The 24,651-nt window shown below is 42.2% G+C and overlaps 1 protein-coding gene across 3 annotated transcripts in view; it reads right to left on the bottom strand.

Annotated features, from left to right (window-relative positions):
* Nucleotides 1-24,651, bottom strand: part of LRRK1 (leucine rich repeat kinase 1) — a 654,776-nt gene that overhangs the window by 455,450 nt on the left and 174,675 nt on the right. For all 3 annotated transcript variants that reach the window (XM_069222803.1, XM_069222801.1, XM_069222802.1), the window contains exons 3-5: nucleotides 13,385-13,548; nucleotides 6,841-7,012; nucleotides 5,229-5,408 (exon numbers count right to left, since the gene is read on the bottom strand). In XM_069222803.1, coding sequence (XP_069078904.1) covers nucleotides 5,229-5,408; nucleotides 6,841-7,012; nucleotides 13,385-13,548 — 516 coding nt within the window. The remainder of the gene's footprint in view (nucleotides 1-5,228; nucleotides 5,409-6,840; nucleotides 7,013-13,384; nucleotides 13,549-24,651) is intronic.

Here is a 24,651-nt window from a genome sequence, read left to right as displayed (position 1 = left end):
CTATTCTGACTGGAGTGAAAGCATCTCCTTTTATCGCACTTTTTAATGCTTTGACATTTTTTATTTTCACCTTTAATTGACTTAAAACTATGAATTTAATTCAAAACAGGAAGTATTTCAATCCCAAAATCCTTTTCGCTTGCTACTCTCAACCAAAAGCTGTTCACGTCTGTACACCAATCCATTCACAGCTCCTTTTTAACAACCAACCAATCTCAGCGCGGACCCAGTGGCATCACACTCGCTCACACAGCGACTGACAAAGCATCATGGCTCGTCCTTAAAACTCATTTCACACAAAAAAACGAACTGCAAAATATTGCGTGCATTAATGAAAAATCAACAGACCAACTTGTCTGCTTACTACAGATAGGGCTCAATCACTTCGGAAGCTTTAAGGAATTTTCGACTGCAGCTTTTAGCTCTAACAGCTACTCCTTCGACTTTAGCTTTCACTCATGGGCAAGTAAAATTCGACCTGCAAATTTCACCCTTGACTGATACCGGATCTTCCCTGCGCACTCAGGAATCACCAGGTACCTGTCAAACTAGCACTCCCTTAAGATACACACTAAGAATACTATTTGTTAACCACACTCGATTGACGAAACATGGTAAACAAGTTACCACAACAACCAAATGCCTCATACACTTGTACAATAATTCAGAGCCTTAGACCAATGCAGGGTCCGTACATCAACAACCACCTCGGCAATTCTTGAGCACAAAGCGCCACAATCATTTGAAGTATGACAACTTCCCTACACTCATCCTTTGGAGTACGCAAAACTCTCTACTTCTCTCATACATCACAATACACCTGCAACTTGCCAAAGCATTGCAAGGGCAAAACCCTACTCAGAACTCAAACAACAGTGGGAACACTGGGAACATACCAAATCTCATCTAACCAAGCATAGGCAAAAGCAAATTTCCCAAAATCATAATTTTAAACAGGCATTTGCAAAACCAAATCTTTCAAATCCAGGATGAAGAGGATTCCTTCCTATTGTGACAAAACAATCCTCTTTTGCTACAAAATTCCACACAGGCCAGGTTGGTTACCCGGCCCTCTTTCTGCCTTTTGCCCTGAAGCTTGCAGATCTCCACCCAACAGATGCCCCACTGTCTCAACACAGGACACTTCACACCTCATTAAGGCAGTTTGGCTAAGCCTGGCAGAGGCTCGCCAGAGAAGAGCTGGATTTTGGATCACAGAAAAGTAAGTTCTATAACTTATTTTCTGTAATAGTTATAACAAATCTAACAATAGCAAGTTGTTGGATTTAATCTATCATTTTGAGTCCAAGAAGGACATTTTCATTTTTAGCTCTTTTCTAGCAATAGTTATACTTTATTAAGGTATTCCCATGTTAGCCTATGGAGCTAATGTACCAAAATGAGGAAACAATTAAATTGGCAGTTTTTGCCTCACCGGGACATATCAAACATCTTTTATAATGTCCCTGCTTATAGTTACAAGGAACCCTGCTCCTAGGCACTTTGGGGAGACCTTAAGGGTGACATATGTAACAATAAGGTAGTTTGAGACTTCGGAAATACCTTTAATTCCAAAGTCGAATTTTCATAAACATTTAATTTGAGAACAGGTTGCCTTCAGGGATGGCTTTTAAACTGACAGCAGGCACCACAGCAGTGCACACTTAAGTGCATTAAATGTGCTGGGCCTCTAAACCTACATGCCCTACCATATACGAGGGACTTACAAGTAGGGCGTCATGTCAATTATAATCATGCCTAATTTGTATGTACTTTTAACCAGAGCACAGGCCCTGGGTTTGGTTAGCAGAGCCCAAAGCACCCTCAGAGTTAGAAAAACACTATCCAGCAGTCACAAAAAAGGACAAAAAGTGGTGGGGGGGACATTGCAAGAAGCCCTGGTTTCTCACAGTGCAACTCTTCACTAGATCAGAACAGTACAGATGAAACTACAAGGGAGTGTATTTCCAACACGTATGTCCTACATAGTCCATGAAGCCCCAAAGGCTCACCAGTTTCAGGATAAATACTGGTTATGTAAAGGAGCATCATTTCCGTCTATTGAATGTACAGTTAGCCAATGTGATTGTCCAGAAAACTAGACACAGATCTGGCCATCCTGTACATATAACAGACACATCTGTGAGAGCTGTGTATGAGGGTGGCTGGTCCTACAGGGATAAGGTATTTAGATGTCTAAGAAGATAGTCAAAATGAAAAGGCAATATTTAGAATAATTCTTGTTAGTTAAATATACTCTGTGACAAAAGCAGTGGTTATCCAGAAAATTTCACAGATTCAGCCTCACTAAATCTGAGATATGGAAGGGATTGCAGTCTATATATTCTAATTATGCAACCTATTTTTTTTTCTCCAGAGACAGGACAGAAGGCTCAATGGCCAAGTTTTAACCTCAGTCTACCAGACTAATTTAATTCGAACTTTATGTAGAGATGTACTGTTTAATTCTACTGTTAGCATAAAAGGCAGGTAATGTGTCCCCTGGGAATGTACGGGAGGTGGGGTGGCACTCTGTGTTTTGAAATACACCCCATCAAACCTGCAGTCGGCCCTGTCTGAGACAGCTACCGCCTTACTAGGCAAAGACAATCTGTTTAGATGTTTCAGTGTGCAAAAGGGAAGTGAAACTTAAGTGCAAACAGGAAAGGAGAAAGCAGATGAAATTAGAGTATTACTTTGAGCTATCACTCAAAGCAGCTCTCTGCCAGAGAGGGTGAGTGGTCGGTAGATTCTCCTGTTTCCCGTTACAATAGATCACCTCCCCTCATTGAGAAAGAGGGGGGTTGCTACTTGTACAAGAATCAGAAACTGGGGAAACATTTACTGCACATCTAATAATGTGGTGCATCACAAGGACGAATTAGGGTGAACGGTCAAAGAAAGAATACAAACAGCTGCCATGTTTTTGGAAAATATATTTTTTAGTATTACATTCAAAGGTTAACAAGAATATCCACAGAGTAAAGAAATGTAAGGTAAATGCATACAAGGGTAAACAGGGCACAGATGGCGAGTTCCTGAGTCGTCAGGGACAGTCACATATTACATTCAGAGGTTAAGGCATCTGAATACCCTTTGTCTTTTGGAGTGTACCTAACATATAAAAAAAAAAAAGAATATAGAGCAGGTGGCAAGATTTCATGTCAACAGATACAAACCTGCATAAGTGTAATGGTAACCAAATAATTTCATCCTTTTCAACAATTATTGCGACACTGTAAGAGTGTGATCATTGCTTCAGAAATGCACGCTTAATGTGCTCAAGGACAAACATTTGGTCCCGTAATTGATCTTCAACTCTTTCAAATGAGGCCATTTGAAACATCGTTTAGCATGGAGACTGCCTGAGCGCTTGTGTGCGCCTACACACATTTTCGACACTAACTGTAATGTTGCTATCCATCTGATCAAACATGTTAACTACTGTTCAAGATGTGTCATTCATTTTGATCCTGCTATTCCCGCCTGGATTTTCCTATCAACTATCTGCCAGAACAAGTGTCACAATATCACTCTCTCCCAAACCGTTTTCCCCTTGCACCCGAGTTTCCTTCAGTATCTTAAAGTCTTACATAGGAAGTATGTGGACCTGCGTGGGTAAGAGGACTGCTAAACATATTCTGCAATTGCTTGCACAAGGGTCGTGAGACTGAGCTTTTTGCCATGCTGAAAATGGTTCAGCAGGACTTTGCAATGATGCTATCCAGCATAGTGGAGGCCTCCCGGCCCCACCCCTCACCACAAGGCTACAGATTCCAGCCTTTTCTCCCTGATGGATCATTAGAACAAAAAAAGCGATTAAGTCCGAAGGTAAATTCTTGGACCAGGGCGAAGAAGCAAATGGACCTCAGTGGTGAAGTGACCTGAACGGTTACAAAATACATGTTTGTCCTGCTCAGAGCCTGTAATAACACAACCTGTGGCTTCAGTGGGAGCTCACCTTTGAAGGACCTTCACCAACTTCAGTCTTGGACATTTGCCCATTGGAGGATTTTCACCTCCATACAAAAGACTGAGGGCCATATTTAGAGTTGGACAAGAGGTAGTCCAGCTGTCAGGGTGGCTGAGGACATTAGGTCTGCCACCCTGATGGGCTACAGCCTGCCGAATTTGGAGATCACTGCTGGCTCAGAGGTGATCCCCGTACCTTCAGAGAAACCAATGTCTCTGCAGTTTCTCTGAAGGTACAGAAGGTTTGGCAGATGGCTGCTGCCAATTTTGACAGCCATCCTCCCAGCTTTTTGTTTTTCAAAAACAAACTCCTAAAGCGATAGTATGTTTTTGAAAAACAAATGAATAATGAAACCCACACCCAGGGAGTTTTTTTCTCCCTGGGCATAGAGGGTCATTATTTTTCTTTGTCAATCTGTGAAGGTCAGGTTTTTCCTGGTGGTGACAAAAAAAAAGCAATCACACCATCAGCCCCAAGTAGGGCGAATGGTCTGATGGCATTATTTTCTTATTAAATTATTGGCTATTTTCAAAACCAGTTCAGGAATGTGTTGTTTCCTTGACCACAAATTTGTTGTTACTGCTTGAACAGAACACTCACTTCTTAGGCTCACCTGCTGCTGTTAACCAGATTGTGTTTATTAAGTTAGTAAGGGTCACCTACTACCAAACCTATAATCCAGTTTCCGTACCACTGAGCTTACGTCTGGAAAACCAAAATGAAGCTGTCTTTGATACAGAAGTTCCCAAGAACAGCCATCGCCATTCAACAATAGATTTATTATTCTGAAAAAAATTACAATATGGTTTCTTGAACATAATGGCATAGCATACATTTTATTAAACCTTAAGATGTATTTATCTGCAACAGTAGACTTCAAAGGCAGGTCTTAAACATGGTATTGTATAGCAATGGACAGATACATTAGCAGGCAATTCTTTGCTTATCGAATCAAAAATCGCATTAGTCTATTTTTTGATTTTTAACCTCTAGTTGTGCCAAGAAACCAGCTCAATTATGTTTATTTCTAAATGTACAAATAGGTATATTTAAAATTATATATTTAGCTATTGATGATACAAAGAATGCAGTAATTATGTAATGGGCCTCTTTTGCAGACCTTGCACTGTTGCCTGTGTAGCACTATGTCAATTAGAGATCAGGTAAGATTTCCAAAATCATTTCTCCATCATTAGATTTTCTCACGAGTGAGAAACATTTTGACAAACTAAATAAAAAAAACAGGACCAATTACCTGCCATTACAGCTGCATAAAAAGGTACATTCTTGAGGTTGGGGAACTCGTTCTTCTTTTCCGCACAACAGTTTGGGTCAGCACTGTATTCAAGTATCAGGAGTTGAACTACTTCTAAATGACACTGCTGGCAGGCCACAGCCAGCATCCAATTCACCAGCCCCTTGTAGTCACCTCGACCTATTGAAATAATGTGATTGAACTTTATTCACTTACAATATATAACATGACATATTTCTGATGTCTTATACAGCATGTTTTCTTTTCCTAGACATTCAGTCATGTGCACAACTTCTTCTTGACCTACAGTCCTCTCTCTGTGTTTCAGAAATCAGCAAGGATGGGGACGAGGAACGATGTCTAATATTTAAAGAGAGTGTCTCCCACTGGGATTGAGCATGAACTCAGTCTCCGTTATCTTATGCCAACCCCAAACAATAACACAAACACGACCCCACCCTTAACACCCCCCAAGACAAACACCTGTCACCTAATACCCCTTTCGCTTGGTTGTATGCTGATCTCAAACGAAGAACTAAACCTCATGATAGCCAATCAAGAGTCATTAAAGTCAGGGAAGGCTGGTAACCACACCACATTCATGGTTAACATGCCCTACAGATTACAGAACCAGGTCTCCTGCCCAGCTGTTCCTCTATATTTTAAAAACTCTGATCACTGACTCTCTCCCTTTCAAACTCTCGCCCCAGTATGGATTATCCACAATAGACAAATTATCCTGTCCTTGCAGCCACACAGAAATATTTTCCATCAAGATATTTGGAAATCCTTTTTGTGCTTTTTCTATAACATAAAAACCATCAGACAGCAGAAAAAACGTATCAATGGATCTAAAGTATTCTTGCAGATCGCACCCTCCTCTTTCTGTCTGAGGCATCCAGCTCGACAGCTCAGACTACTTTGTCCACTCATCTGCAATCCCACGCAGAGGTGCTGCAAAAAGAACAACCCAAGCCAGAGAAACCCATTGCTGTCTTTTGTAACGTTTCAGACAGGGCAGTTCCAAAAGGATCGAATCTCCACAACACCGGGCTATTCGAAATAAGGGCAACTTCTGATGACTTAGCCTCTGATCGCTGGAACCCAAACTATTATGTATTATTGCAAAGGGGTTACATGTACCAGTGTGAAACTACTATTGTGAAGTCCTCCCCCAGTGGGTGGACGATTACACAGTGTCTCCCTGCAAGACCAGCCAAAGTGGTTGTATTTAAATAGTTTGTTTTTAACTACTTGTTTATATTTACATTATTCAGGACACCGAACAATGTAAATATATAAATGGGGCAAGAATACTAACAACTCTCCAACAGATATGATTACATGATAGCAAGAGAGCAGATCGAGCTTTATTTTTAATCAAATATTTGAATCTGCTGTTTCTGTGGTGGAAGCAGGTTAGGAAACCTCTTGCTCGGTCTGCGCACTGTGCGTATCTTTATTAATTCCTTACAGTAGCACTTCCATCTTACAAGTGCTGGCCAATGTCACCCAGAGGAGAGGCTGCTCCTCTTGGTCTTCTATCAGATGCTAATGTTGACTCACACCTGCTTCCTCTAGTTTATTTTCAGTAGGCCACGGGACAACATACCAGCCAAGGAATCCAGCAACACCTTCACAGTCTCCTTGTGTCCGAAGTAGGCCGCCACCACTGCCGGGTTGTCGTCGGTGGGCTCCAGCGGTAAATCAGCCAGAGCATCCTGGAGTAAAAAGACCACGGTCTGCCGATCACCATACCCAGCGGCAATGCTTAAAAGCTGGCTCTGTCGAGAGAATGAACAGACCATGAATCTGGTTTTACAACCTGAGCGAGGGGGAAGGTGCGGGAGGAATTCCACCCGCTGCATTCCCAATTATCCACAAGACTCGTGTAAGAACTAATAATCTCGGGGCTTTCCAAGTTATTGATTCATATTGCTATGCTAAAGGCTGCTTCCCACCTCAGTAAGCCGGCTGATGGAGCAACCCTCGGTTCATGGAACACGATGCTGGCTGACGGCCACTGGCCAAGATGTGAGGTCTGCTCCTGGCAGGGGCGCAGCTTGGTCAGCGAGAGTGGAGGGGCATGAGCTTCAGATTTCCCGACAACCACACTGGCATATAATGTTAAAAAACATTATATGACAAACAGGGTGCATGAGAGGGGCTTGCACACTGGTAGAAGTATTACGTGAGAGAAACACAATATTTTGTAAAATAATTAACATTTTTAGGGCATTTTTTGTCACTGCTAGGTGAAAACACCTCACCATACCAACTGAAAGAAACTGTACCCAACTATTCTTTGGAAAATACATTTATTAGGGGTGTATAACACGCCAAACACCCCCACCCCAAAGCTACGCCCATGGCTCCTGGACAAAGTATTAAACACCAGAGGCAGGCACTAGAGGGCAGGCATTTCCGATTCTTGGATGCATGATGTGGGCAGTAATAGGGTATGGAAAAAACAGACCAAGTAGCAGGTATTGTGTATCACTTGCCCAACGTCGGAACTGCCTCAGTGCACTTTCTGGGATGAAGAAATTGATTCATAAGGAACTTAGGGCCATATGTACGAACACATTTTCCCATAGACACAGAATGGGTAAAACCCTTTGCTACATCTGGCCCTTAGAGATTGCAGAGTCTGAAGTGGGGATACTATTGATGCCAATGTTTAAATTCCAGAGCCCTACTCTAATAACCACAAACCGCCTATCTCCTGAATTGCAGGGTGCTCATGGGCGTGGTGTATACTTTGAGGAAAACAAAAAGTGCTTGCCCTAAAACTGCCCTAAAAAAATCAAAAAAAATGTTGGATGGTTTACAGTCTGTTCAAAATCTCCATTCAAGCATTACCACCTTCAGTTCCTCACCAACACTAGGTCTGAATTGCTGCCTTCTCCAAGGCAGAACTGGGGAGCCAAAAGCAGCAGTGGCAAAATTGCTCAAAACAGCCCAGCTCCCATCATCTCCTCGAATTTTTTCTCTCGCTTTCCATTCATCCATCCATCCATCCGTTCTTTCTCTCCCCATCACTCCTATCTCTCGTCCCTCTCTCTGATTGCTTTCTCTCTCTACCTTCCCCCTCCATCTATCTCTTTCGCTTTTACTTGAAGCCTGGAGGGGCCTACTGAAATTAACCTCCAAGAGCTGTGTAAATTGACAGAGGCTCCAGGAGCGGCCCTGGGCTTTCAAAACCAGGCTCCGGCCAACCAGGGAAACGCTTAGTGGAAACGAGGCCTGCCGGTCCCTGCTCTTCTCTAGCTTAGTCTTTTTATAGCTACAGATGACTCAACTGCTAGATAAATGACATCCTCAGGCATCATGTTATGTTATCATCATTCATATATCACATTTGTGCTGCAATCACGACTTGTATTGCAGTAAGCTGTCCAGAGAGTGCATTTCTGCATGGCTGGGGCACCTTTTGCTACCCTGAGTCAAAATCACACTGCGTTGTTGTGCTTGGAGTATTGTGAACTGTGAGTAATGTTTGTGATTGGTAGTAAGTACAGTGTATTGTACCTGGTATGTGTGATGTGCACTGGATGGTGAAGATTCCCTATGATTTGACTGTGACCCTAATGTTCAATATATGTCTCAGGTAGACCGGAATGCTGACACATTTGCAATGTGTATGACTATGTCTGAGCTGTCTGACATAACTTTCTTTATCTGTCCTTTTTCAGTTCTTGCCTACTAGATGGTGCATGAACTGCATGTTGTGAAAAATATTGCTAGCTTACAGTGGCCCTAGAGAACGCCCATGGCTTACTATTAGTTGGCTCCTTTGTCACTCATTCATTTGTGTGTGGGGGATTTCCTTCTTCTTCTTGTATTTGTCACTCTCCTGGTGCATTGATGCATTACTGTGTGCTTACACTGCTTGCTTTTTCAGGAGCTACTTTTTTCTTTTTGTTTAAGCACTCCATGAGAGTGTATGTATTTTCCATCTTTCTCCCTACTGTGTTTCTCTTCCCCTCTCTGTGCTGCTCTCTCCTGACCAGGTAGTTCTTCCCCCCCTCCACCATAATGCACTTGCCCTCGTGTGCACCCCACATCTTTGTTGCTTTCTCACTTATCTCCTCTCACAGTTCCATGCTGCTCTTCCTTTCTTGCCTGTTTGCTCTCTCCCCAGGCCTTCCGTGTTGCTTCTCTCCACCTCATTTAGCCATGCTACAAAGCATCAAAAAATGCTGAACAGCATTAATTAAAGATACTGGTGCCTTAGGGAAGACCTATTGACTTTGGCCAGGCTTGTTCTAACAAGGTGATAGTCATCCAATGCCTGGCCGATTACGTCATGGTGAGTTCCTCAAGAGAATTATACTACCAACTCTATAGACTGGTGCTAGGATGTTTGCAAGAGGTTGTGGGATGTTCTATTTAAAGTGAGTGTTCTCTTAGATCTGGGAGTGATGTGCCTGCGTCATTAGCACCCAGCTCCCTTTTACCCCGTTTTCTCTAAATGACATTGCTGGCAGGCCGGGTTAGGTGTGCAATGAGAGCAATAGTTGTACTTGGTTGGTCATGTATTGGCAAAATGCCAGAACATTTTACTGGATGTGAATTAGGATAGCAGTACTTAAGGCAATCATTCCACAAGATATCCCTCCCTTCACGTGAACATCAATATGACCATTTTTCTTCTATCATGGGAATGGCTGGTATTTGGCACATCTAAAATGGGTGGAGCTTTTTGGTATGTTTCCCACTCCACTTTTTATCCCCAAATCTGATAATGCTCTTGAATTTAGGAATAGACTGCACTGAACGTAGGAGGGGACACCAACTTCAGAGGTGCACTAGGGCTTGAGCCACAGGAATATTTCTGCTAGGAGCTTGTCAAAGCGTATCAAAGCTTGAGCTCTGCTGGGGGACAGCAGCAAGGCTTTTAGCCATTCTTTTCATCTCCTTAATTCAGATAGAGCTGCTGCTGCTACTCCCCGTGAGCATAGGAAGGGTAGATTTTCTAGGTGATGCTATGACAGAGCACACACCCGATGGGGGAGGGGACGGGCATCGGTGTGGGAGGGGGTTATTGCTTTAAAGTATTAACAAACTGCATTGTGTGAAGTAAAATGAATGTCTGCCCATTAGTAAAGGAATTCTAGCACCAGCACATGGGCGCTATTGCTGCTCTTTCATCACTTCACTAAATAACCTCTTATTGCTTCCAAAAATAAAGGCGAAAATCACAATTTGAAACTTGTTTTTTTAACTTTTACACTGTCTATTGTGAATGACACCTTAAGGCAGTCCAGGCTCTTCAGGCACCACAATGCTTCTATTTTTTTTAATCATACAAGTAGAGGCTGAAAATCCAACCATGCAAAGTGTTACTGTCTAAAGGGTCTTGCCTGCCTAAAGTCCATGTCATCCTATTATATTTTAGGAGGTGATCAAGTTCATTTACAATACTGCTCCCTCCGTATTTAAAACCGAATGTAAACCGTGCTCACCTATTTTATGGAAGTGCACTGTTTCATTCACATCATGCATGCAAACAAGCATGGTCAATGACATTCGAGTGACATTAGAAAGGGTATATAAAGAAAATGTTTTTGCCAAGCTTTACCAACAGTAGGGTTATCATCAGAGCAGAGGCAGACTGGGAAAAAAAAGAAAGTGGGAGCAACTGACAGTAAAACATTGATTGACTGTATGCATCAGAGAGAATTGTGTAAGAATGTGAGGGTACAAGAAAGAACATGGCACAGTAGAGCAAAAGAGATAAAATGGCTGTGCATTATCAATCAAACCCTGTGACGTATATTTTATCTATTTCCTACTTTAATATGGCACTCTAAGGAGGAAAGCATCTGTCCCTGCAAGATTATCAGATATATTACTATGGAGGCTTTGAGATCACTAGCAAACCTAATCATTTTTGCATTACCACCCTGCATTGCACCAGATAGGGTTGCATTTGCTTCCTGTTGCAGAAATGTGAAGGGTCTAGCGCTAATGTCCACGGTAACATGGATGGCTTTAGCCTCCACTACCCAGAGACAGGGATTTTGCTAGATTTTGGATCTATTCTGGTATCACGCTTCGATTTCCAAGACATACACATTGCAGATCCCCATGTTAAAAGAAAATTAGCACCCAACAAGTGACATTCTGAGGTGACCACTTTTTCAAGAAGGGAAAGAAGTACTACTTCTGAAGGTAAATCTCCCTTCCAGCAGGTTATCCACAAAGTCGATTTGACTAAGAGAGCGAAACCTGCCACCCGTTGTAGTTGCCCTTTGGTTCCAAAGACATGGTTTAAACAGTAATCATATAAAAGATTGATGTTCTTGCTCCTATTACCCAATTGTGAAACCCGATAAGCAAAATTTGTGTCCAAACCCCATTCAAGCACCGAAACAACTGTAATTACTAAATCAGTAGTCTTGAAATCATATCCATGCGCCTAATGTTTCCTTATAGGTGATGGGCCAACATTTCATATTTCATAGTAAAAAAAAAAAAAAGGTCTGGAATTTTCTATCAATATTGCAAACAAATAACAGGAAACTATTCTGTATTGCAAACAAATAACAGGAAACTATTTCTAAAAACATCTTGAGTTTGCAGTGGAACTTAAATTCATATCAGAAAGTTGTTCCAGAAACAGTGAGGTTGTTACATCAGCTGTGGCTGGTTTTGCAGCATTTGAGGTACAATCCACAGAATTGCCGCATCTGAACCTCATGTGCCAAAAGCTAAGTGGTAGAACCGTTTGAAGGACAGCCACATTGGCAGGCAAGTGGCATTAATATTGGGCAAATATTAAGGCCACTTTTAGGTGATGTGCAAGAAGCTTGGATGGAACAAACTGAAAATACACCCAAGTCCTAGAAGGCTCGTCAATCGTTATGGGAACCCAGCAAAAAGCTTTATTATTGTGAGCGAAACGGAAGAAAACAAAGATAGAAATATGTGATTATTATTAAGGCTGTAAAAAAAATAAAGTTGAAATGACATTGTCACCGCTTGTTATTACCATACACAAAATGGAATCACTGCTTCTACAAATACGCTGAGATATTTAAACAAGGAAATCAAACAAAATGTCTTATCATTTCTGAGTGAAAAGTAGGAGGAGTGGGAACTAGTGTGGGATGTGATTTAATGCAACGTCTGGTGAATGACATTACATTATGAAGCACAGGTTGTTAGTTTTGCCACACACACATCCCCCCTCGCCCCTAATTTCTTCCCCAATTAGCAGCACTACACCAAATATTTTGGTTAGCATACCTGGCCGGGACCCTTGCTCATTTTGGATGCCATCAACACCTGAACTCACAGCAGGGAAAATCCAAGTGGCAAACGCCAGAATTAAACACACAGAACACATGCTAATCAAGGTGTACATTCCAAGCACCACCATTCCAACAACGCCTTAAAGAGACAGACCATTAGGACATTATCTTAGCAATATTCATGCAGTTTAACATTCTATCGGTGACCCTCCAGCTCCCAACTCAACATGGGCAGTCCAGTAAAAGAATTGAGACCTGATAGTTCCCAAAGTTAGCAAGGATGCACGACCCCTTAGCCAAGAGGTACTACTGGCCATAAAGCCCCATGTTATTTGTATAATGATGCAAGTTGTGTTTCGAGTCAAATTTAATTCACACTCTTATGGTGTTTGCAATTTTAAGTGCACTATTTTCTAGCGTGTAAATAAAGTACCCATTCATTTTCCAAAGAGTTCCTTTTACTGGATACTGTGCTTCTTGTGTGGAATTATTTGTCTCAACTGTATCTCGGTTCTAAAATCTCTACCACGTTGAAGTGTAAAGCTTGACTGGTCACTTTGTGCATAGAGTTAAAGCAACCTTGTTATCCAAGAGGCCCGAAAGTACCCTGGTTTCTGCATAGTGTGCACATGGTTCCCGAGGCGCTGGGTTATCACTGGTAAACAACAGCACCCACCACAGACACTTCCCAGCAATCACTGACTGCCCTAGAACCCAGAGAAATTGTCTGACAGTTTTGTAATGAACACTACAGGTAGACAAATAAACAGAGAAATAATGTTGTATTGCGTTAGATAAAGAAAGGCTGAAGATACAAATATTCAAAATTTGTTATTCTATAAAAGTCAGTTTGATCACAAAACAGAGGCATTCCTTTATCCCGAGATTTTCAACTACCTTTTCCAGCTTCAGTATGTTTTCTTCACAGGATGACTTAATGAGCTCAAGGGCTTTGCTGGAGTCTCCTTCCTTATATGCAGCCTGGATGCTTCCTATCACAGGGCACTGGCCGGCGGAGCCATTGCTCAGCGTGGGTTGCTTGTTTCCCATGTCCACAGTGACTGATAAAACAAAAAGGATGCATTTCATTAAACGTACACATATGCTTACAAAGCTGTAGTGTTAGTGAATCATTCGATATATGAAGAATTCAAGTCATTGAGTTTAATATCTAAAATTAAACAGGATTGGTAGGTGCAAACGAGAAAAATCAAAACACAATTACTAGAAACGGATGACATTTCTACCATGTATTTCTATATGCTGAAGTCTCTGTCGTAATCCATGTATGTGTTAAGTCTCTAAGGTCTCTTCTCTATACAATGCTTCTTTGTGATTTTGGTCTCTAAGAATCACATCTCTCTGGTGTGAACTATGTAAATGTTCATTCATTGGAGAACATTTGGAGTTCTTAGAGTATGTTGGATGTGTTAGTACTCCATGATCTCCTCTCTGTATAATGCATTTAGGATTTGTGGCTACGGGTCACATTTCTCTCGTGTGCTTAATTTATGTGTTAAGTCAGTATGGTTCCCTCTCTGTACAATAGATCTTTATGATATTGTTATACATGTATTTGGTATCTGGATTGGACTATATAAGTACTCTAATGTTATAGTATCTTTCCTAGATGATGCTTAATACTTTGTTTTTGGCATCTCTATGTATTAAGGTATTTATTTAGAGTTTTGATGGCCTGGGATCCAAACTTCCGGTGTGGTACCAGCGGCAGGGGCTGTCATATTGTAGCCCCCTCGCAGTAGTGAGCATTGGGTTTTTTTATTTGATTATGTACAATAATACCAAACAAAATAAAAAATAAGCCAAGTAAAAATAGACTTAAGAATAAATAAATCAATAGGGAAACAAAGGGAAATAATAAAAAAAAAAAACAGCTAGTAATACAAAGCGTATTAAACCCTCTAAAATAGGCAAACAATGCTTGCTGTATAATTAATTGGAAGTAATGAAAACAATTCGAAAACCAGGGGACGAGACAACCAGGGAGGAAGGAAGGAGGAAACAATGAGGAAGAGGCTTACATCACGAGTACAAGGAACCTGCAGCCATACCATACTAATAAAATAGCCCTTTCTTGGAGATAATCAATACCAATGGCAACAAAACGCACTTCGTCAAAAAACACAAGAGAAACTTTACCTGACAGATGCCATATTGGAAAAGCAGAGGTAAATGCTACTTTCATAACACTTGCAGAAGCCGCACGGCTCATGTTCTCCCATATAAGGGTCAAGACAGACCATGGAGGGACAGAGGAAATATTGCTGGTTTTTCTGCAGCATTTCCGTCAGAGATCCCTGAGAGTTTCGTGGAGCATTAACGTTTTGTGTAGGGCTGTTTGTAATTTTAATTATATCAATGTAATTTAGCTTAAAGTCAAAGTTACTATCCGCAATTACATTTCTGACGAATAGATAATCTGCCTATAGTTCCAGGTGTAAAACTGGTCCGGACACATTTATTTCCTGTAGTAGTTCTCCAGCTCTGCCAGGCTGCACCACGAGATTTCAATCACAACTTTGCACACCAGACAAAATGACACCAGCATACAGTATGCGCCAACCTAAGCCCTGACATCACTTCCGGATGCTTTTTTCTTGTCCCTGGTAGGAGTGCTGAAATGATCCCAGGCAGCATCAGCAATAGCAATAAAACACACTTGGATTCCTTGGCATCTTATTTAATGGCAATGACTCATCAGGAGAGGTGGGGGAGCGGGTGGGAATCTGCAGGACGATTATGTGTCCACCAGTAATGGTGTTACCAAAGCTAAGTACATTTTAATTCTGATAGATGCATCTTCCTGGAGATTTAGTACAAGGAGGTGGAAATTAGTACCAGGAATCAGTATAAGGAGGTTGAAATAAGTAGTGCAAAATAATCAAGGAAATTATCCAGCACAAACCGGGCAACGGATCTGTCACTGCCTTCTTGGATTATGAGGCAATAATGTTTAGAACTGTATGCAGAGATTACCATTTCGCTATCCAGTTAATGTCACTAACCAGAATGCCCGTTGAGAGACGTGGAAACAGCCATGGCCATAGTGTCCTCCAGAGGGTTTTTCTTGGACAAGCCATAAAAGATCTTAATAAATTTGATAACCAAATGCAAAATGGTGGGCTTGGTCATTACCATGCCTTTCTTGGCTCTGAAAACCCCCACAAAGAGTAAGTCATCCGCTTAATCCTGTCATATGCAGTCAATGTAGTAGAAGATGACATGTTTGGGAACCAGTCAATGCAACCGCGTCCTCTTACTTGGTGGGATAAAGAGGAGAGAAGGATGGATAAGCAATGTGAAAGGCTGAGACCAACTTCCGCAAGAAGGCTGGGCAGGTGCAGAGGACCAAGTTGTACAGGTACAAAACTGTGAAAGAGGGACAAACATAAAGAGCCTGAAGATCTCTGACCTAATGCACTGAAGAGATTGCTCCAAACAACACTGTCTTCAAGATAAGAATTTGAACAGGACAAATGTGAATCGGCTCAAAAGTAAATGCTGCTTAAAATAGATAATACCAGATTCAGATCCGACAGAGGAACAATGAAGGGAGTGAGAAGAAACAGGTAAAGCAAACCTTTCAGAAAACACACCACAAGCAACAACTGCTGAACCGGGCACACATGAAGGGAGACAGGGCAGCCACGTATTGGTTTACTGTAGCCACTACCTGCCCCAGGTAAGCAAGGAACAGTGTGTAATGCTGAATAGCAGAACACAAGCTAGTCATGACTTAAAGAGATTTTAGGCCTTCTAACTCGCACCATTACATAAATGTGTTCCAGTGATCTGCATAAATGGATTTTGTGGCGTCGCTTTTGGCAGCCAAGATGGTGTCTGCAACTCAGGTGGGGAGGCAAAAGAACTATCACTGCTCCATTGGGGATTAGAGTAGAGGGCATATTCATCCTGCTGCAACAGAAGGTCCACCTTGCATGAGAGAGAAAGACGTATCCAAATACTGAATGCCAACAGATCAGCATAGCAGATCCTCCTTGCCCAATCCCAATGCCGCACTTTCTCCAGGAATTTCAACAGATGCAGAATCAGAGGAATTGCATACAGCAGGCCCGGAGAACCTGAAGGCATCCCTTGGGGAACCATTCAGAGTGAAGAGCTTATCACAAAATTAAGTATACTTCAGTGCCTACTCACAAAGGTATATTTATACGTCCAGATTTACTACTAGTGACCTTCTAAATAGTTTTAAATCATTCTCTAAAATACACTTGAGGTCTGAAAACAAATAACATATATTTTAACACACAGGTTGGTCCGCATTCAGTCCTGATGAAGACCCAGGCAGATGTTTCACAGTAATAATGCCTTTCAGGGACTGAAATGTCAATGATTAAGTTAAATTGCCTGTACCTAATCCACAATCCTGTGAGCAGCTGAGAAGAGATAAACGTCTGCCCCTTTCATATGAGACGCATAAATCGTATTATTCTGGACAGGTAGATTAAATTAGTTTATTGTATTTACTTTGTGAATTTGAATTTTGTTGTTTATTTACTCAGTCACATTTTCCCTTGATGCACTGCACAAGCACCTTCACTTTGCACCAATGTAGGGCCTTCCATTTACATTCGGTTGAATTATTCTAATTCAGAATTGTTTGACTATACGAAAAAACAGACCCATGTGTGTTTTGTTAACTTGCGTTTATTTCTGATGACTTATGCCTCGCATATACAGTTACTAAGCAATTGTATTCAAGTCACTTTCTTTGCTCAAACAGAACCAATTGTCGGTGTGTACGAAACGTTACCCAGGTTCGGAGGAAAACAGGAAAACCCTACTAAAGCTTAATGAACCTCAGCTCTGGGCAGTCGTATATTTACTATTGCTTTGAGTCCTTTTTGGCTGGCTGCAGTAACTTTAGAAGTGCAGTTTGTGAGCAGGAAACGTCCCTCTCTAACCCCTCTGTAACACTTTCTTAAATCCTCCCAACTCCTTGCTAAAGCCCACCTATTTTGTAGTAAATATTTCCCAATTTTCAACCACGTCTCCCTGGTCCTTCTCACACCTACTACTAAGTATTAAGCTTAGATGTGCAAATATATCCTCATAGAAAAGACAGGAGACGTGGAGGTAGAGATTTACACTTTAAGGTTTGTGGATAGCATTTTGTATTAATTTAGTAGTACTATTCTAGTACTACGAAATTATAACAAAATACAGTTTGTGAATAGGCCCCTCATGTTCTGGGCAATGGCGAAGAAGTCCAGGATGGACACTAGAATCTTTAGATCACTTCAATTACTTTGGGTGTAGTTCCCACTTTTGCTTCTTGAGAAAGGGGCAACTGAGAGCATCTGCTCTCACATTGAGGGAATATGCCAGATGGGCCACTAACAGGAAAATCCTCCATCGCTACGTTCATGCTCAGGCGAATCACCTCTTGATGCCCTCACAATGACCACTGGAGGGCCATCATCCTCCATCTGGCAAGTAAAACAAACAGCCATGAGGGCAATTAGACGTAAGACCTGTGGGAGTGGGAGATCAATTTGAGTCAGAAGTCTTTCCCAAATATCTATGATCATGTTGGAGGAGGAAAACTCCTCATGTAGGACATGTTCAGCTCTGCACATTTGAAGGTCAAACTCTGTGCTAGAGTAAGGTAGGACGTTTGGACATAAATGATAGACCCCAAGTCATGTAGAAGTCATTGTAAGCCTAAGATGCTGCCTTCACCAGCCCAGCTATCCAAGTATGGAAATATAAGGACTCCTGACCATCTCAGTTAAGCCGCCAAACTACCAGCACTTTCTTGAAAACAAAAGGCGCTGTCGTATGCTCAAATGTCAAAACCATAAGATGATAGTGCTAGGACACAAACATGCAACACCTGTGAATGGGGAGAGCTGAAAGATGGAAGTAGGAGTCCTGGAGATACATGGATACCAGCCAACCCCCAGTATTTATTGCCATCAAGACTTGGTTCAGAAATAGCAAATTAAATGACAAGTTGAGAAGGCAGAGACCTCAATTCTTCTTGAGGACTTTGAAGTAAAGATACTAGAAACTTGTGAACTTTCTTCTACCTGCACCACCTCTATGGCCCCCTTATCCAAGAGGGCATGAACTTCTGCCGCTAGAATGGAAACATGTGGCAGAGGTCAAAGCCTAGCAGAAGGAGGGCAGTTTGTAGAGTGGGTCAGGAATGGAATGGCAGAGTGTAGTCCTTGCTGGTCAACTGGATCTGTCACAGTCATCTCCCAACTGGTGGAAAAGTGGCAGACCCCCTCACCGGATGTGGGTTTGGGTGGGGAGTTAGAAAGGTTTTCAGCCAGAAGAGCCAGCAAAGGACACAGGGGACTGGATCTGCTGTTGTTATTGGCAACACTTAGTTCTACTCCTGCTATAAAAGAAGTAGTACATTTGATGAGGTGACTGGATAAGAAGGTTGCTTCTGTCAGGACTGCTGAGCTCTGGAACAGACCTAGAACATCCTGTATTGCTGATAGAACTACCTCACTGGCAATGCCGGACTGATGCACGGAGCAAGTGCTAGCCCTATTAGTCTTAAAATGTTGCAGGAAGCAATCTGCCTACGCCCAGAAAAGTCACTCACCATTAAGGGACATGTCCAACAGAATGGCCTGGACATCTCCAACAGAATGGCCTGGACATCTCCAGGAAACAAGTGAAACATATCCAAATGTAGCAACAAAGTGTTCTGGTGGTTCCCTAAGACCTGGCTTCAGTAACTACAGAACCCGAACTGCACTTCAGTATTTAATTTAAAATATCCAAACCAACACCGATGAAATCGAAAAATGGCTTTTTCATGTGTTCAGCAGTGTTACAACTGCCAGTTAGGCCAATTCCTTCAGGGTATGGATATAGTGGCCCAGCAGGCACATTGCATTTGCTTTATGAAGAATGAGACTGCCTAATGCAGTAACTTTCTAGCTTATGCCATTCAGTCTCTTCGACTCCTTGTGCAGAGGAGCCATATTGACACAACTGGGTATCAGACAGGAGACGAAGACTAAACCACCAAACTCTTGGGCAACATAAATGAGGATAAGAATTTGGAGTTTGTCTGGATCTAGCATATGGCGTCTGGCAAATTGCCTGTAGACTCCTGCACCAGAAAAGCTATTTTCTCAGGCAGCCAATACAGGTGTCAGTAGTGCCTTTGAAAAGGGGATTTGTAACTGAAGAACTAGTTTGTAAGATTTCCACCAAAATCTTAGACTTTGATTTCCCAGACAACAAAGTCAGGTTCAAAGTTTCCGCAGCTTTATGCAACATTGTGGTAAACTAATATACTTCCTCTGTCAGGAATCCAGAGAGGAAAGGAATGTCCCCTTCTGGAGAGGTAACTAGATCAGTGGCATTGTGTAGATCAAGAGAGGCCAGCATCAGAATAAGGAGGGGGAATCAGATTGTCTGCATCAGAATCATCATTTTCCATGTGATCAAGCAGTTATTCCTTCAAAGTCCTCAACCACATAGATACGGTGTCCAAGTTGGAGCTGAATAACTTCTCAATCATGGCAAATTTATAGGTCCTAGAAAGTGGCTGTTCCACAAGTCAAGTTCTAAATGTTTTTGCCACTTGAATAATTTCTGCTAACTGTAATGGTGGTCCCAATATCGACTCCAAGCATGGCACGGAGGTGGTCTTCAGAGGCAGTGTGGAGGGCAGCCCCGAATTGGCAGGGAATTATAACATTGTCCACACTTTTTTTCAAGGAGCTGAGGCTAGAGCAAGTGGAGTCAGAAGTGTTGGGCGGGGCCTCTGTAGTCACCAAGCTGAAAGGAGCAGGTCCTCCCTTGAAAAGTGGTTCAGAGGGCCAAGAGCCATCCTAAAGATATCCAATGAGGCCTGACAGAAGGACTGGACTTTAATTGATACTGCAAATGGAGCAGGGAATTCAGACTGGATGTTCAGCTGCTTTAAATAAACTGATGAACAGCAAGAGCCTGACTTCAGAGAACAATGTCATGACTCCAAACAGTCCCCGGAACAGGATTGTTTCCTTAAGGAAAAAGAATTTCCCTTTCCTCTGGCACTTTTTTTGTTTGTTTGTAAGACATATTGGGAGGTCATTACTCTTCAGGATATTTACCTGTAGGAGAAGGGGTACACTGTTTAATTTCTCTGCGTGCCATGAGCAAAAATAGCTTGTTTTCCCCCTACTTGATGACCTTTGGGTGCATCAGGGAACAAGTCACATACTGCAGAAACGTGGTCAGATCCAAGACAGCAAAATGGAGATGCTGAGTGGATTTGATACAGATATCTGCATGTGGCACTTACAATAGGGCTTGAATCCACAAGTCTTTAATGGATATATTTGACCTAATCTAAATTGAGGAAATTTGTCAGTAAACTACCGAGAGAGCACTGGACTGCGTCAAAAAACACAAACTGTCAGCAGCAGGTGGCTCCCTGTTGTATATCAGTGTCATCATATCCAGTGGTCGGTCTCAGCTGAAGCTGTATGTTCAGTGGCAGTGGTAAAGAGCTACTGTCAAGGAAGAAAGTTTTCTGACCAGTCTGACACCTGGGAGGACATCCTTAAATTGAGGAATCTGCAGGAAGACGTATCCACCAGAATCCAAATTATTGGATTACCTGTGTTACCTGTAATTTCAGATTTTTGTCTGCTTATTCTGACCAGGGAGCATACTTGGCTACAGAAAAAAATGTTTTGAGGTGACTCCCTCTCACAGTTACATGTGCTGCACTTGCAATGCTCACTGCATGAGTTAAAGAAACGGTATGGACCTGGGGATGCCTCGAGTTTTTTTGCACGCAATTGAATATCTCGCGTACGTTTGGCTTTCAACTGACTAAACAGTCACCATCTACACAAGATAATTTTTACCTAAAAGCAGAAGCTAAAATGGGGATCTTGCTGTAAATGAGCATCACAAAGCTAAAACATCCTCTTGCACGTAACATGTATACAACCCATAACTCTCACAGGAATTAAACCTATTGAATGAGGTATAAAATACATGATTAGGTCAATATCAAGGCTGGTTAGGAACAAGTCAGACCTGCATACATACTCCCAGGGAATGAAGGCTGTTACTAAGCTTTAATTTTGTATTTTCAAGTTCCCTTCCCACCTAATAGACAAAATCTTGACATGGGTTTGCCCAGACAGGAGCTTGTAAACGTTTGGGGGTCTTGAGGAGCTATGAGGACTGCTTTAGGCATTCATCCACACTTACAATTATAATAAAAATAGCAGCAAGACTTGAGGAGGCTTGGAAAATAAAAATGATCTCAAGGAACTAAATGAGGCAAGAAATGGACAGTCCTGGTGGACGTTGTGGAGTTTTCTGGCCTCAGCGTAACTGCACACGTGCTCCGAAAATACACCACATCACGGTTGCTATTGCTTACAAATGTGCAGCAAGGAGCTGCAGAGGGGGACCATTTGTTATTTTTTTATATAACACAGGACGTTGTTAAGGCCTTTGGAACTATGACTCACCTTCAATTACTGTGTCTATGTTATTCAAAGACACGATGACCTGTAACCAACTTCATCCTGCTGCCGAGATGCCCCCATCTCACAATGCCAGATTTTCCTCAATATACAATGCATCATTATTCTAAAGTGTCCACCACTCACACGTTCAGTGCCTAAGACTGGCACAGATTTCTGTTTGGGGATATCAGCCAAACATCTGTGTAGGGACTTTTCCCTTACCGAGGAAGTCACAGTAACTTTTTTAAAGTTCCTGATCACGGAGCTGTAGGGCATCATGTATACAGAAGTAATGGTCCATGTTATGATGCAGGACTTGAAGATAACATCACGGTTTCCAAGGAATTAATTCACCCCTCTGGTCTGGCATACACTGGATGTAATGTGAGCAGTGGACATCCTACGGAACTATGGAAGTAGATTTTAGAGAGGCAGAGGGACAGACCTTTAAGACTCACTGACAAGATTAGGTTTGTATGCCCAAGGATCTGAGAATGTTTAAGCTATTTGCAAAGCTTTTTAAAATTTCGCAAATCTTGAGCGTTTCAATAGTTGGAAATGCGGAGGGAGAAAGCACTCCAAAGTCAGTGCAAACAAATTCCAATACCTCATGCACACAATTGAGACTATAAGTGCACAAGACTTCCATCTCTAGAAATTGCTCAACACTACAACGGAATCTCCCGTCTGGCCCTCGATGATCAAGAACGGGCCCCAGACCACATTACCATAGCATGTCCTTGGATCACAGACAGTTCTGATGGGATTAACCCACCAGCTGGGACTGTAGCCCTTTGTTTAAGAGGCAGATTTTGAAAAGACCTAGCTGGAGTATGATTAACTGTGCTTACTATCTCAAGGTAGAACCTGACCACTTGTTCTGATTCCATCTGCCCATTTATATGCTCCAAGTGAATTACTCCACACATTAGCTGCCTTGTTTAGGTCGAATTCTCTCTCAGGTACTAGAAAGCACTCTACTAAACACATACATCAATAAAAATAAATTATAATTTTGCCAATAACGAATTCCTCATATGACTTCGAATTTTATAGTTGAGATCGTTTTAGTGGCTCTATGAAGGCAGGTTTATCAGCAGAGGTCATTTAGGAGCATTTTCGGTTGCAACTGCCTTCTTTTTCTTGGCCAATGTGCTCTACTCTGCAGCCCCTGAAATATAACTAGTCTGGCTACTATTCCCGATTTTGTTAGCTGGTGATTTGTGTCCGTTATCAATTGCGGACAATTAAAATGCTGCAGCCTCGATGTTTACTAAGATCATCATTATGAGGGTTCCAGAGTTTTCCGATTGCAGTGGAAACCTTTTTTTTCACACAGAGATCAGAATTAAAGGCGGGCGTGATACATTTCGCACTCTTTGGATACAATTTGACTGGTCAAACCCGCTAAACTATGCTGGAGGCAAAGAACTGCTAATTGCTGGGATGTCAGTTTTGGAGCAGCCAACACCATCCTCGGCATGTTAGCTGGGAATAGGTGCTATGTATCGCCAAGATCATACTGTGACACCTCCCTCCACGGGTGCTGGAACAATTTTCTGAAAGGGGGTGCTGCAAATGCATCAGCTCATCATTATCTCATGAAGGAACTAGCGTATGAGCAAAACGCATTCAAATGGGCAATAAAATGACTACATTTAAACATTTTCCGAAATATATTTGCTAAAATGTAGTATGACTGAGTCTGGTCAATTTACAGTGTACACTTAAGTTATGTGTGAATGTGTGAATGAAAACGCAGATTACTTTTCCACGGACCAATGCTGATCAAAATATTGTACAAGGATTATGCCAATTTATTTCAAGGTTATAATATTGTTTGAAAGATGAGGTAGGTGATCTACCAGAATCAAGATAATTCTTATCTTGGAATAGGTAGATTCCCTCAAAGTGTGTCACTGATTACAACCTCAAATACATAGCCTCTGTACTTAAAACTACAGAAATCCATATCTGGGCTTAATAAAAGTGACTTAAACCTTTATTCATGTTAATAGCAGTTCGACTCTGGAACTCTACCCCTGATAACACCGTCAGTTGCCAAGGTCCTTCTACTGACATTTTCCCTCTAGACCGTAATGTTGCCAATACTTGGGGTACCGCACAGACCCTCATTTGATTAGCCGGTCACTCACAGAGCTGTTTGCAGAGAGAGTCCTTAGTCAGCTAGGCAGGGACGGCTCCTCCATAGGGGCGAAGGAGAGTCCCGTTTTCCCAAAGAATTATGTGTTTATGATTGTTTTTTGGGGCAGGGCCACGGGGGTGACGTGCACTGGGGAGGGTGGGGGAGGGGGTGGGAGTGCTCAGCACTCCCCCTCAGAGCACATATGTGTTTGGCCGGCAGTCTCGGGCCTGCCAAGCACACATGCGCACAGGGCTCTGTGTTTCTGGGCTGGAGAGAGCCTGCACAGGCTCCCAGTCTGCCTGGGAGCGCCAGCGCTCCTAACCAATCCTAACACTGCTCTAAGCAGCGTCAGGATTTGAGCAGGGGAGGCTGGGAGCCTGTGCCTGCAGCACCAGCGAGACGGAGGAGGCAGAGGAGCAGCGCGGGAGTGAAGGTTAAGTGCTTTAAAAAAAAATATATATATATATATATATATTTAATTCAATTCTACCGCTGACCCCCCTGCTCGCGAGCGTGCCGCCCCGCCCCTT

Source organism: Pleurodeles waltl, chromosome 3_1 (genome assembly GCF_031143425.1).
Source record: "Pleurodeles waltl isolate 20211129_DDA chromosome 3_1, aPleWal1.hap1.20221129, whole genome shotgun sequence".
NCBI lineage: Eukaryota > Metazoa > Chordata > Amphibia > Caudata > Salamandridae > Pleurodeles > Pleurodeles waltl.
Note: the sequence above shows the minus strand (reverse complement) of the source record. Positions and strands in the feature narration are given on the sequence as shown.